This window comes from Panthera leo, chromosome B2 (genome assembly GCF_018350215.1).
Source record: "Panthera leo isolate Ple1 chromosome B2, P.leo_Ple1_pat1.1, whole genome shotgun sequence".
Lineage (NCBI taxonomy): Eukaryota > Metazoa > Chordata > Mammalia > Carnivora > Felidae > Panthera > Panthera leo.
The window spans coordinates 89,070,169-89,084,801 of record NC_056683.1 but is presented as its reverse complement, the minus strand read 5'-3'; the positions used below and the strand labels follow the sequence as shown (position 1 = coordinate 89,084,801).

Below are 14,633 nucleotides of genomic sequence, written 5' to 3'. Positions count from 1 at the left end.
TGGTAAGGTTGCACTCTTTGTACACGTCCACCTCCCACCCCCATATGCCCCATGTCTACTTGAAGTTAAATGTGGCCCTATGACTTGCTTGTGCTGGTAAAATATGACCAGATGCGACATATGTCATTTCCCAGTGAAGCTTTTTTTTTTTTAATGTTTATTTATTTTTGAGAGAGAGAGAGAGAGAGAGAGAGAGAGAGAGAGACACAGCACAAGTGGGGGAGGGGCAGAGAGATAAAGGGAGACACAATCTGAAGCAGGCTTCAGGCTCCAAGCTACCAGCACAGAGCCCTACGCGGGGCTCAAACTCATGAGCCATGAGATCATGACCTGAGCTGAAGTCAGACGTTTAACCCACCGATCCAGCCACCCAGGCGCCCCTCTCTGAAGCTTTAAGAACCAGCACTCCATTTGCCACTTCCCCATCTCTGTGCCTTGCTGTAGTGATCATGGAAGTGCTTGGTGAGAGGCAGCCTCTTGTCAACCTGCGCATTAAAAGTGAATAAGGAGGGGCGCCTGGGTGGCTCAGTCGGTTAAGCATCAGACTTCGGCTCAGGTCATGATCTCGCGGTCCATGAGTTCGAGCCCCGCGTCGGGCTCTGGGCTGATGGCTCAGAGCCTGGAGCCTGCTTCCGATTCTGTGTCTCCCTCTCTTTCTGCCCCTCCCCCATTCATGCTGTGTCTGTCTTTGTCTCAAAAATAAATAAACGTTAAAAAAAATTAAAAAAAAAAAAAAAAGTAAATAAGGAGTGGCTGATCAGGCAAGCTGGAGGAACTTCAGTTGTGATTAGGGAACGGAATACCTGAATTAGTGATTTTGCAAGGTGGAACTGTAGGGGTAAGTGGATGAGGAAGTTTGGAGGGAAAAGGCAGTCAGAAATGAAATGGTCGGGATTCCTGGCTTGCTCTGTCAGTAGAGCATCTGACTCTTCAACTCACGATCATGAAGCCCCCATGTTGGGTGTGGAGACTAGTTGGAAGAAAAAGAAAAGAAATGGTCAGGGAACTCAGAGGCTTTGTAGATCTCCAACCCTGAAGGCCATGATTTGTTGCAACTCATTTCAAGAGTGATGACCCCTGGAGTTGAAGAAATGGCTCTTAAAATGGTAAACCCCAAAACTCCCTTTTGTGGAATATGGTAGAACTGAATCAAGATTCAGAATTTATTATTGAGTTGAAAGATTCTTCCACCTTGATCAATAAAAGCAAGGAAACAGTTATGAAAATTACAGTATAGCTTAGCCATGGAACAGATATTAGGTAGCATTTAGGCTAAGCTACTTTAACAGAGACTCCAAGTATAGTGGTTTTAAAAAATGCTTCTTTTTATCTAAAATTTTTAGAATTAACTTTGGGGTTTTAAGAAATGTAAGGGACAGAGGTAAGTAACACCATGAAGAGACAAATTAAGTGTGGTACTTTATATGATGTTGCTATTGAAAGTGTAGCAATGGGGGCGTCTGGGTGGCTCAGTCGGTTGAGCGTCTGACTTTGGCTCAGGTCATGATCTCACGGTCCGTGAGTTCGAGCCCCGCATCGGGCTCTGCGCTGACAGCTCAGAGCCTAGAGCCTGTTTCAGATTCTGTGTCTCCCTCTCTCTCTGCCCCTCCCCGTTCATGCTCTGTCTCTCTCTGTCTCAAAAATAAACGTTAAAAAAAAAAAAAATTAAAAAAAAAAAAAAAAAAGAAAGTGTAGCAATGGACTCCCAGCAATCCTTCCAACTGAGAGCTTGTTAGGCAAAACCTCAGGTCCTGTACCAGACTTGCTGAACCGAAATCCTCATTTTAACAACATCTTTAAGGTGGCTCATATGCACTGCCCTGATCTCTTAAAAAAGCTAGTGTTTAGGAAAGTATAAGATGGGAAGAACAGTTGTAGATTAAAAGATACTAACAATCAACAGGACAGAACCAATACAGAGTGCAGATCTTGACTGAATATTGATTGATTTAAAAAGAAACCGTATGGAAGATGCTTCAGCTGAAGAGGTTAGAATATGGTGGAATATCAGAATAGGGGATTACTGTTCATTTTCTTAGATGTGATGATGATGAGATTATATGGAAAAATGTTCTTAAAAGAGACGTGTTCTTTGCGACTTCCTTTAAAATAGTTGAGCAAAAACAAACATACCCACATACGTGTATATATGTCTCTCTCTATACACGCTGATGTTTAGATAAAACAAATACGGCAAAATGTTCTCCGGGTGGAATCTAGGTAGTAAATATATGGGTGCTTATTATATTGTTCTTTTAACTTTTGTGGAAGTGTAAATTTTTTCATGATAAAAAAGTGGAGAAAAAAAATACAGTAGCGTAAAACAATTTATTTCTCTCTCACTTCAGTGCTAGGTCATGTAGTGCAGGTAGGACTGGCACACGGTTTCCATCCCTGGTCTGTGCTTTTCCAGCTTTTACTATTTCCTAGCTAGTGGGATGGGAAAATGGCAAGGGGAGCACATGGTCTAGAAGCAGCACTTATTTCCTTGATCAGAACTTTAGTTTTTTCATGCACCTGAGCATCATTTTTCCAGGGAGTAGTTGGTAAAAGTCAAATGTGCATTTGTATATTGGCTTAATAAAGGTTTCTTTGGTTTCACCTGATGTTTTCTTCTCCCTCTGTTGATTTCTTAGGCCCAACTAAAATAGAAGTCATTTCAGTTTTAATATACATAAGGTACAGTAGCTAAAATTTTCATTTTGAGGATTAAAATATGTTCATCCCCCCCCCCCCCCTTCATCTTTTCAGTAACTAACAGATGCGGGTGAAAGAACCTTCCAAAGCTTTACCTGAGAAAGCAAAAAGAAGTAAAAGGCCTGCTATACCTCGTGATGAAGACTCTTCAGACGACATTGCTGGTAAATTGTGATATCTGGCATCCTTAATAGTGTTGCGGAAAATAACCATATTTGTTTTTAATTAAATCCTTTGCCCTTTATTTTCACTATTTTTTTTCTTTTTTTTTAAATTTTTTTTTTAACATTTATTTATTTTTGAGAGACTGAGAGGCAGAGCATGAGTGGGGCAGGAGCAGAGAGAGGGAGGGAGACACAGAATCCGAAGCAGGCTCCAGGCACCGAGCTGTCAGCATAGAGCCCGACACGGGGCTCAAACTCAGGAGTCGTGAGATCATGACCTGAGCCGAAGTCAGACGCTTAACTGACTGAGCCCCCCAGGGGTCCCTATTTTCACTATTTTCTACATGGACTTTAAAATCAGCTTGTCTAGTTCCAGAACATCCTGTTGATATTTTTATTGAGATTTTTGTTTTGTTTATAAAGTAACCTAGAATTGGCATCTTTTTGTTTCCTGTTCTTCATGGCCTGTTAAAACCAAGCCTTCAAGGCCGGGAGGCGTCTCTGGGAGCTGCTCGCCTTGGACTTGGTTTTCTCTTCAGCTTCATGACCTCCGTTTTGGCCTCTGAGGATTCATACTTTCTTACTAGTTCAGCTCTCCATTTAAAAAGTTGTTTAAAATTTTTTTTCTTTCTTTCTTTTTTTTAAATGTTTATTTACTTTTGAGAGAGAGAGAGAGAGACAGAGTGCAAGCAGGGGAGGGCAGAGAGAGAGGGAGACACAGAATCTGAAGCAGGCTCCAGGCTCTGAGCTGTCAGCCTAGAACCCAATGAGGAGCTCGAACCCAGGAACTGTGAGACCTTGACCTGAGCCAAAGTAAGACGCTCATCTGACTGAGCCTCCCAGACACCCCTTTTATATCCTTTTTACGTGGTTTTAACTTGGAAAGTGTTTGAGGACAGCTAGATTGCTATATTGAGGGAAGACTAAATTATATCTTTAAGCATTTGTTTTATTCTGTGGATATGATTTTTTTTCAGGGATTCTGAGTATTCTTATGTTAACTCTTCCTTGCCTGTCTTCTAGTTTCTTTTTCCTCAAATATTCTAAAACTCCTGTTTCCTTTTCATTTTGCTTGCTGTTTTCATTTTTATCTTTACAGTGTTTTCTACAGTGTCTGTTTCACCTTATGCCCTTTCCTTTTTACTTTTGCCATCATTTTTGTGGTTTATTTTTTTTTCTTCCATTTCTTTCCTGAACCCTGCTGGTCACTTCCTACTGTTTTGCCACCTCGTGCTGGAGCATTTTGCTTCTGTTTTGTATTTTTATTTCATGGCAGTTATTTCTGTGCCACTTGTTTTTCCTTTTTATTATATTGGCATAGAATTTGTGGCTTTGATTTCTCATTTCTTTCATTCTTTGAAGTAGGGTCACTTTTCTTGGGCCATTTAGTTTTGGAATATTCGTGTAAGAAGGAAGGCCAAAGCACTGTCGAGACCAACTGTAGTTTTGAGTCTGAGTGCATTGAACCTTCTTCCCACCCAACAGGATTATGCCGCCCTGGGTTATTTCAGAATCCAAAATATCCCTTCTCCCTTGCCTTAGAGAGAAGACTATTTCTGGCAAACATGGCTTGTTCTTTTGTTTCTCACTTAGTGAATGAGACGTTGCCGCCTTTTGCTTCTTATAACAAAACCGGATACAGGGGAGCTCCTGCCAGTGTGGTTGCAGCACAGAGATTTCGGTTTTGTTCTTGTCTGTGAAGCACACGTCGTTCTCTGTGAAGTCTACAGCTGCAGTGTTCTCTCTGCTTCCTTCTGTATACACTCCTATTTGGGATTTCTGGGCCTCAGTTGTCTCCTGGTTTTTCTGAAAATGAACTTGGTTTTTTTGTTTCGTGTTCTTGTTGACCTTGGGTGGTTCTGGGAAGAGAATGGGAAAGTGTTGATTTTAGACCATCATTTACAAACTGGAAGACCTCCTTGTGGAGTTTTTATTAATATTTAAGATGAAAAACATGGAGATTTTAATTGCTGCTTCTGATTTGTTAATGTGGAACAACGATAGACTTCAATACATTTGTAGATTTTCTTCAGGAATCCCTAGAGGACTTGTTTGGCAAATCAAATTTAGACAGAATTTGTCTAATTCTGTCTAATAAATTACAGAAAACTGAGGAAATCTCCTTATTAGCACAGAAAAAAAAATTTTATGTTTCCCCCCACAAGAGATTATGAATACTGTTTACTTATTTATTAAATGTTTATTTTGAGAGAGAAAGAGAGGGTGAGTATGAGTGGGGGGAGGACAGAGAGAGAGGGAGAGAATCCGAAGCAGGCTCATGCTGTCCGTGCACAGCCATGACCGTGAGATCATGACCTGAGTGGAAATCAAGAGCTGGCTGCTTCTCTGACTGAGCCACCAGATGCCCCTGTAAATACTGTTTAAACACTGGTTAGTCTTGTAGAAAAACTTTGAACTTTCAGATTTCTTTATAAAAAGTACCTATGGTTGAGGCATTTAAAAGCTAATAGAATTCATTTAGAGGCCTGGAACCTTTTTATAATGAATTTACTTATCTCTGAATTCATTAACAATTTTAGTTTTGTAAGTCTGATTTATAGAATCAGAGACTAGTAAAGTTGTCCCCTGGCCAGATCCCACCCCAGAGATGATATAGAAAGTGTATGGAATGATTTTTCCACTTAGAATTTTAAAATATAAAAACTCAAAGCAGTGATATTTGATAAACCATGTCTAGGTCCTGTTCTTGTGTGGTCATCTATCAGTCTTCCCCAGAACACCCCTTTCGTTAATGGCATGTGTCCTTTTCAAATATAGGACTTCAGAGTTACTCCTTTTGTGTCTATTCTTGTAACTTGCTCTTGGTGTACAATGAGAAGGCTTAATCTTTTATCAGATTTACACATTACTTTTGCTGAAAGTAAATTATATTTTACAACAAATCACTTGTCAGGAGTCACATTCTTAGCCTTCAGGATGAATGGGACTAACGCTTAGCCTCTCTCTAACTAATAGGGGCAAGGAGTGCTGGGCGTTTAGGAAGGGAAGTGGAGAAAGTGGAAATGCACATACTCCTGTTTCCCTCTTCAAGTTACTCAGTCTTTCCTTCGTTGTTTGGTTTTGGCAGATAGTTGTAGTTTTGGTGTTTGGGATAGTTGAAGTTGGAGAAATGGAAGTGTCATTGTGTCCTTGAGAGAAGACTATGGTTATCTGAAGAAATAAAAACATATTAGGTCATTTTGGCCATTTGTCTCCTCACGGTGCACACAGTGGGACTCTGTCATAAAGGATAATTAAGGGCTATGCGAAGTCATTTGCTATTTGAAAATATTCATTAAGGGGCACCTGGGTGGCTCGGTCAGTTAAGCGTACGACTTCGGCTCAGGTCATGATCTCACAGTCCGTGAGTTCGAGCCCTGCGTTGGGCTTTGTGCTGGCAGCTCAGAGCCTGGAGCTTGTTTCAGATTCTGTGTCTCCCTCTCTCTCTGCCCCTCCCCTGTTCATGCTCTGTCTCTCTCTGTCTCAAAAATAAACATTAAAAAAAAAATTAAAAAAAAAATTCATTAAGGACAAAACTTGTACCTGTAAATTATTCCATTGTTTGTTCCTCTCTCTCTCCTTTCTCCCAACAGTGATGAAAATAGCATCAGAGCAGAGGTAGGCTCTGTGGAAAGATTTTATGTGTGTATCGTAATGAGAAGAAAATATATTCAAAATCCTTATTAACACAGCTGCTTAGCAAATTATCTCCTTTATTTATTAAACTTTTTACTTTTGGCCTAATGTTACTTTATTTTTTTAACATTTATTTATTAAAAAAATTTTTTTTAATGTTTATTTTTGATAGAGAGAGAGAGAGACAGAGCATGAGTGGGGGAGGGACAGAGAGAGAGGGAGACACAGAATCTAAAGTAGGCTCCAGGCTCTGAGCTGTCAGCACATAGCCCGATGCAGGGCTCGAACTCACAAACCGTGAGATCATGACCTGAGCCGAAGTTGGACACTTAACTGACTGAGCCACCTGGGCGCCCCTATTTTTGACCTGATTTTAAATTAGTAGGAAGGTACAGAGAAATACACAAGGGGGTCCCATTCATTCTTCACCCAACCTCTCCTGATTTAATCTTATTTCTACAGTATGATATTAAAACCAGGAAGATGACATCACTACAATCCTTAGAGCTTCTTCTGATTTCACCAGATCTACAAGGCCTCATATGTGTGTATTTGAGTGTGTATAACTCTATACGCAGTCTAATTACATGTATAGTTTTGTAACTACCACGATTGAGATACCTGGCTGTACCATCACCATCCCAAGTGTTACCTGATGATAGGTAACCTGTCCTCCATCCATAGTTCCTGGCAGCCACAAATCTGTTTTCCAACTCTATAATTATGTTATTTCACAAGTGCTTTATAAACGAAGCCATGCAGTATGTATCCTTTTAAGTTATTTGGTTTTTTTAATCTCTTTGCTTTTTAGTTACAGCGTTTTCATGCTATTGATTTTTGCTAAATGATGATAGCACTTTGATTTAGCAAAGAAAATGTTCAGATTTTGTTATGTCTCATTCAGTAGGTTTCACTTGCCCACATGTAAGTCTTGCCATCAGTGTGAATCATGTGAAGAAAGCAATAGCTGAGAATGTGTGGTCAGTTTGCTCCGACTGTTTAAGGGAAAGAAGATTCTGTGATGGGCAGCCAGTACTTTCCTCTGACATTTGGTTGTGCCTCAAGTGTGGTTTTCAGGTGAGAAAAGTGATTTTTATCTGTGACTTTAGTCTTAAATATTTTTATTAAATGCTTATTATGAGTTGGACTATTGGTAATGTTTAGAACTTAAGATAAGTTTATTCCATGTTTGGATAGACCTTTCCAAGGCTGAACTTAGAAACTTTGTTAAGGTAAAGTAAAAGGTATGTTATCTTCAGAAAGTGATCATGTGTGATTTAGAAATACTTTGAAAGAGAAGCCAACGTACTCACAGTAGTTCTCAGGCCTGGACCTGTCTTTACCTGTTTGTATTTACTTATGAAATGAATCCAAGTTTCTTTTTACATCTTTCTAAATTAATTTTTTTCTATGAAATGATTCTTTAAAAAAAAAAAAACAAACAGATTACCTTGGGGCACCCAGGTGGCTCAGTCAGTTGAGCGGCCGACTTCGGCTCAGGTCATGATCTCATAGCTCGTGAGTTCAAGCCCCGCGTCAGGCTCTGTGCTGACAGCTCAGAGCCTGGAGCCTGCTTCAGATTCTGTGTCTCCCTTTCCCTCTGCCCCTAACCCACTCACATTCTGTCTCTGTCTCTCTCAAAAACAAATAAATAAATAAACCATTAAAACAGATTATCTTAACAGCTTAGAAGCTATTAATAAATACTGTAATAATTTTTTATTTATTATTATTATTTTTTAACATTTATTTATTTTGAGAGACAGAGACAGAGTGCAAGCAGGTGAGGGGCGGAGAGAGAGACACACACACAGAATCCAAAGCAGGCTCCAGGCTCTGAGCTGTCAGCACAGAGCCCGACGCGGGGCTCAAACCCACAAACTGTGAGATCATGACCTGAGCCGAAGTCGGACATTTAACCGACTGAGCCACCCAGGTGCCCCTTTAATAATTTTTTAAATGTTTATTTTTGAGAGAGAGAGAGAGAGAGAGAAAACGAGAACAAGTGGGGGAGGGGCAGAGAGAGAGTCAGAGGATCTGAAGCAGGCTCCGTGCTGACAACAGAGAGCCTAATGTGGGGCTGAAACTCACAAACCATGAAATCATGACTTAAGCTGAAGTCATCTAGGTGCCCCTATCATTAATAATTTTTGAATAACATATTTAAGATGTATATAATTTTACTAAAATAAGAGAATTCCTTATTATCTCTCATAGACAGTCCATAAGAGGACCACTTCAGGGTTAGTTAATTCAATGGAAAGAGCATCGAAAACTGAGATTTCTTCCATTTTTCTTCTGTGTCAATCTCAATTCATGACTTTTTATGGCCAAAGATGTTTCATGTGTTATGTATCACAGAGCAATCCCCAAAGGCCAGAAAGGGCAAAAAGGATATCCCTTTCCTGTTTGTTTTGTTTTTTAATATATAAAACTTTGCCAGAAACATCCAGCAGACTGCCCCTCATGTCTCATTGACCAGAATTGGATCTTATTTCTTTACTTGCCTGGTGAGGGAAATTACTATGATTTTGGTCTCAGTCTCATGAGTTGTCGTGGGTTTGGGTGGAGGTGTGGACAGTACTAGAAAATGTGTGTATAGGAGGGGGCACTGGTCTGCGGGGATGCTTGGTGCCCCACTGTGTAAAAGGCAGAGAGTGTATGCATTTTTAAATAATAGGGAAATTCACTTATGTCATGATTGTTTCTGGTAAATACTATATAACAAAAAGCAAGTTAGCCTCTTTGCAAGAAATTAAATTTAATGAGAATCTATATTCCTTTCTGAAACTTGTCCTTCCTGCTTGAAATTAAAAACAAAACTTTTTCAGTATACGTTTGAGTATGATTTAGGTTTTGATTAATTTGAAAGAAACGTAAATGTAAATTGTACAAATAGCATTCTGTTCATCTTTAGGGATGCGGTAGAAACTCAGAAAGCCACCATTCAGTGAAGCACTACAAGAATCAGAGAACAGAATCTCATTGTATTACAATTAGTCTGAGCACATGGATTATATGGTAAGTTAGATTTTTGTCACTGCTTGTGTCCACTACAAAAAATATCTTCTCTCCAAGCTTTACAAGGTAAAATATTTAAAGTTGTTGTACCAGCTGATGCATTTTAGCCTGAACACAATCTATAGAATACTGTAAGAAAATTAACATTACCCATGAATATAAAATTTAAATAAGAAAAAATTTAGTCATCCCTTTACTTGTCTTTAGCATTTTCTTGGTAGGGTAAAGAAACATCCTTCCTAGCTGATTTGTTGTAATGAACTTGCTAATACAGAACTCTAGAGTTCTGGAGAAGGAAGGTACTTCAGGCGGTCAAGTGGTTTGGTGATTCCCTGCAGGGAAAGGGAAAGCCTGGGCATATGTAGTTTGTAGAAACTCCAGTGATTTTACTACTTAACCCTGCTGGGAACCAAATCCAGTTCCCCCACGTTGCATAAAAATGATACTCATGTTACATCAAGTATCATTTACTTTTTTCTGGTTACAAAGTAAAAATCCAGGCACTAAAACAAGTGTTTTGATTCCCTAGTTTCTTACCAGCATAACACACTACTACAGTGGCATAAATGGATACTGTATTGAAAAGCTTTCTATATGTTTTGCAACAAAAATCTTCTAATTGGAATCTTCAGACCCCTACAAAAGTTTTCAAGTTCTCCTTGAATGAATTTCCGGAAGTTTTCAAGTTTTCTTTAACACAAAACTGTTTTAACTTTGTGTTTTCATTTCAGGGACCTAAAGTGAATATAAGGATGTTTCGGCTTATAGAAGAGTTAATCACCTTTTTTAATCCAGGGCACGGGTCAGGTGCTTGCTCCATCTGTGTTTTTGCTGTTGTTGGCCCCAAGTAACAACACTGGGGAGAATGAGGAAGGCACAGAGGCCACGTACTATGTAAACGATGCAGTGGAGCCAAGGGAGAGGAAGAGGCCGCCCTATGTGGCAGCTCAGCAGATATTTCTCTGTAATCTGAACAGAGCAGTGGTCTCAAACTATTGGCTGCATCGGAATCACCAGGAAGGTCTTGTTGAAATAGATTGCTGGTTCCCGGGCCTAAAGATTCTTCTTTCGTAGTTCTTGGGTAGCACCTAAGAATTTCTAACAAGTTCCTAGGCATTGCCAGTGCTGCTGGTCTGGGGACCCCGGTTCCAGGACCATAGGAATAGAGGAAGGTGGAGGGGGCATTGAGTGGCACCTGGTAGAATAGGCTCATTTCAAGTGAGTCTATGTCAGAACTTGTGTTATAGCTCTTAGGACCATAAAGATGGTATGAATCGTGATGTAATTTCAGGGGGAAAATAAACACCTTACCTAGCATAATGTTGTTAGTTTTAACTTAGTGATTTTATAATTTTTTATGCTTAATTGTGTAATTTTGCTTTCATAGGTAAATAGAGTTATAAGGGTGATCAATTTATTGGGTTTTGTGAGTGGAATGTTGGACTTAATATTATAATGAAAATAACTTAAGTCGCATTTGGGGAGTCTGTAAAATTATTTTCCTTTTTTAAAAAAAAATTTTTTAACTTTTATTCATTTTTGAGAGACAGAGGGCAAGCAGTGGAGGAGCAGAAAGAGAGGGAGACATAGACTTGGAAACAGGCTCCAGGTTCTGAGCTGTCACCACAGATCCCGATGTGGGGCTTGAATGCGTGAGCCATGAGATCATGACCTAAGCCGAAGTCAGATGCCTAACTGTGTGAGCCACCCAGGCGCCCCTAAAACTATTTATTTTTAAAATGATAATACATTTTGGTTGTTGTGAGGAATTAGAACATGCATGTGAAGCATTTACAACGTAGTAGATGCTCAAGTAAATGGTTTTAGTTATTTCTGATGGAAGCAAGTAGAACTAGTTTATGGTGAGCTGTCCTCTTTTCTCCAAATTCACTGCCAATATGTGGTTTTTCTTTACATTTCCTTTTTGTACCTTAAAGTTACAATATATTTTATAACACGTAAAAATTAAATAGCAATGTCAGTAAAAATTCCTTGACATTTCAGGTTTTTTTTTTTTTAATTTAGAGAGAAAGAGTGAGCAGGGGAGGGGGGGGAGAGAGAGAGAGAGAGAGAGAGAGAGAGAGAGAGAGAGAATGAACCTTAAGCAGGCTCCATGCTCAGCATGGAACTGACACAGGGCTTGATCCCACCACTCAGATCATGACCTGAGCTGAAATCAAGAGTCAGTCAGATGCTCCATTGACTGAGCCATCCAGGCACCTTGCAAATGAGCAATTTTTATTATTTTAGGCAATAGTTATATAAGTAAAATTTGAGCACATATTGTAGTGTAAGCCTGGTAACTGTAACTACATTGTTTGGATTCCATCATGGTCTATTAGAGAAGATATTTTGGGAAGGTTTTCTGTGACTTGTTTCCTTCACAGATTTATCTGTATATCTGTATGCAAGTGATAGAGTAATGTTTGTATTTTGAGTATGAGTAAATATTTGACTGCATTTTGAGTGCTATTTAGAAAAGGAACCCATACCTAGTTTATAGCCATGATCCCAGGACCACCAATAATTCAAGAATATTGTGAATATGTAAAGTGGTGTTGGTATAACATGTTTAGGAAACACTTAAAAAAAACATTTTCAATAGGTTCAAATATATTTTCTTGTTTGACCATTAGATCTTATGAAGATAAAGGAAGCAGGTAATGATAGTATATAGAAAAAACCTTTCTTAAAACTATATGCACTAATGAGTAAACTTAGTGGAGGACAATTTTCTAAAAATGAATGTGCTTTTGAAAATCTCTTTGAAAAAAAAAAGTATAAAAAAAAGAAAAAAAAAGAAAATCTCTTTGAGAGCCCTGTCTTCTGAACGAAGCCCAAACACAATAAAACTCTTATCCAGTCTTCCCCATCTCTGTAAATGGAAACTTCATCACTTAAGTATTCAAGCCAGAAGCCTAGCAGTTACTTTCTTTTCTATGTTATTTCGTTTTTTTAATTCTTTAACAAAAGTAGACAAAATGGTATAATGAAATCCTCTGTACCCATCACCCAGCTTTAAACATTCTCAACTCACAGTAAGTCTTGTTTCCTCTGGACCAGAATTTCTCAATCTCCACACTGTTGTCATTTTGGCTGATAATTCTTTGTTGTGACAGGACCATCCTGTATGTCGTAGAATGTTTAGCATTCTCTACCCAGTGGATGCCAGTAGCACTTCCCCAGTTGTGACAACCAAAATGTCTCAGAATATTACCAAATGTCCTCTGGGGGGCTGGGGGGCAAAATTGCTTCTGTTTGAGAATCACTGACATGCCCTCATCCATTTCCCCCTTTCCATGGCAGTTATTTGGATACTTCTCTGTTCCTTCCTGAAATATGTGTAAATTAAATCTGTTCATTTTTATCCAAATCCACTGCTTCTACCTTGGCCTGCTTCTATTCCCTATTCCCTCCATCTGACATTAGTCAGAGTGCTGTTTGTGAAATGTGAATTGGATCACGTCACTTCCCTGCTTACAAAACTCCTCATGACTTTCCATTACACTTAGGATAAACTACCAGAACTTTAATTTGAATGATAAGGCTGTGCCTGAACTGTCTCCTGTTTATTTCTCTAGACTTCCCTAATGCCTCACCCTAGGTATACTTTTTTGCCCCTCCTTCATTTAAGTATAAGACTCGATAAATATCAACTTTATTACCTGGTGTGCAACATTATTGAAGATGCTTTCATAATATTTGCTTACATTTTATATTTTTTCAGGTGTTACGAATGTGATGAAAAATTATCAACACACTGTAATAAGAAGGTTTTGGCTCAAACAGTTGATTTTCTCCAGAAACATGTTTCTAAAACACAAACAAGTAAGTTAAGCAATTGCTAAAGAAATTTTTATTAAAGTATGATATTTTATATTTACTTTAAAATAGATTTACTTGGGGTGCCTGGGTGGTTCAGTTGGTTAAGTGTCTGACTCTTGATTCTGACTCAGGTCATGATCTCATGGTTTGTGAGATTGAGCCCTGCATCAGGCTCCGCACTGACAGTGCTGAACCTGCTTGGGATTCTCTCTTCCTCTCTCAAATAAAGAAAGAAAATAACACTCCCCCCGCCCCCCCCCCCCCCATGCACAATTGTGTGCGCTCTCTCTCTTTCTCTCTCTCTCAAAATAAATAAACATTAAAAAAAATAATAAAATAATTTACTTTAAGGGCACCTGGGTGGCTTAGTTGGTTGAGCATCCGACTTCGTCTCAGGTCATGATCTCGAGGTTTGTAAGTTTGAGCCTTGCATCACGCTCACTGCTGTCAACCTTTTAGCACAGAGCCTACTTTGGATCCTCTGTCCCCCTCTTTCTGCCCCTCCCCCACTTGCACTCTCCCAAAAATAAATATAAAAATTTTTAAATATATATTTATATTGACTTTATGTGGGCTTTTCATATAAAGAGTTCATAAATTCATAAATAGTACCCTAGATTTTACTTTGACCTCATAGCACAAGTGCCATGCGTTCCTAAGTAGCACTCGTGTGATGTTATCTTGTGTTATATTTACGTGACTAATATGAGAGGCCAGACAGGGTAGTGACTAGATTGTGGGCTTCTGAGTGAAACAGTGCTGAGTTTGAATTCAGTCTCCACTTAAGTTACTTATTGTCCATGTGTCTTTCACTGCTTACTTTACTTTTAAAAATTAGGATGATTGGGTGCCTGGGTGGCTCATTTGGTTGGGCGTCCAACTTCGGCTCGGGTCATAATCTCACAGCTCATGAGTTCGAGCCCTACATCAGGCCCTGTGCTGACAGCTCAGAGCCTAGAGCCTGCTTCTGATTCTGTGTCTCCCCCTCTCTCTGCCCCTTCTCCACTCACACTCTGTATCTCTCAAAAAATAAACATTAAAAAAATTAGGATGGTAACTCTATTGTGTGGGGTTATTGTGAGGCTTAGAGATAATGTTTTATAAAAATTTAGAATAATGTGTGTAGAAATGCTTGCATAGTGCCCAACACATATTTGTGAGGTGACATTTGTTATGTAATCATAGTGTAGTTCTGACACTAACTCCCTGGAGTTGGCTGACCCTACAGATTAAGGGCTTAGTCCCCCCACATGATTGCCCTCACTTCAGACACCATCCTCAAGCCCAGAG

At 39.3% G+C, this 14,633-nt stretch overlaps 1 protein-coding gene across 10 annotated transcripts in view; it reads left to right on the top strand.

Annotated features, from left to right (window-relative positions):
• USP45 (ubiquitin specific peptidase 45) overlaps window positions 1–14,633 on the top strand; it is a 76,292-nt gene that overhangs the window by 2,240 nt on the left and 59,419 nt on the right. For 7 of the 10 annotated variants that reach the window (XR_006202723.1, XR_006202724.1, XM_042939436.1 and 4 more), the window contains exons 2-5: window positions 2,752–2,861; window positions 7,402–7,574; window positions 9,415–9,518; window positions 13,246–13,346. Coding sequence is in view for 6 of the 10 variants with exons in the window: in XM_042939436.1 (XP_042795370.1) it covers window positions 2,762–2,861; window positions 7,402–7,574; window positions 9,415–9,518; window positions 13,246–13,346 (478 nt within the window). In the remaining 4 variants the exon portion in view is untranslated. Of the gene's footprint in view, window positions 1–2,751; window positions 2,862–6,812; window positions 7,042–7,401; window positions 7,575–9,414; window positions 9,519–10,249; window positions 10,326–11,180; window positions 11,218–13,245; window positions 13,347–14,633 lie in introns of those variants that run through there. The other 3 variants (XM_042939437.1, XM_042939440.1, XM_042939441.1) reach the window with 3 other exon arrangements.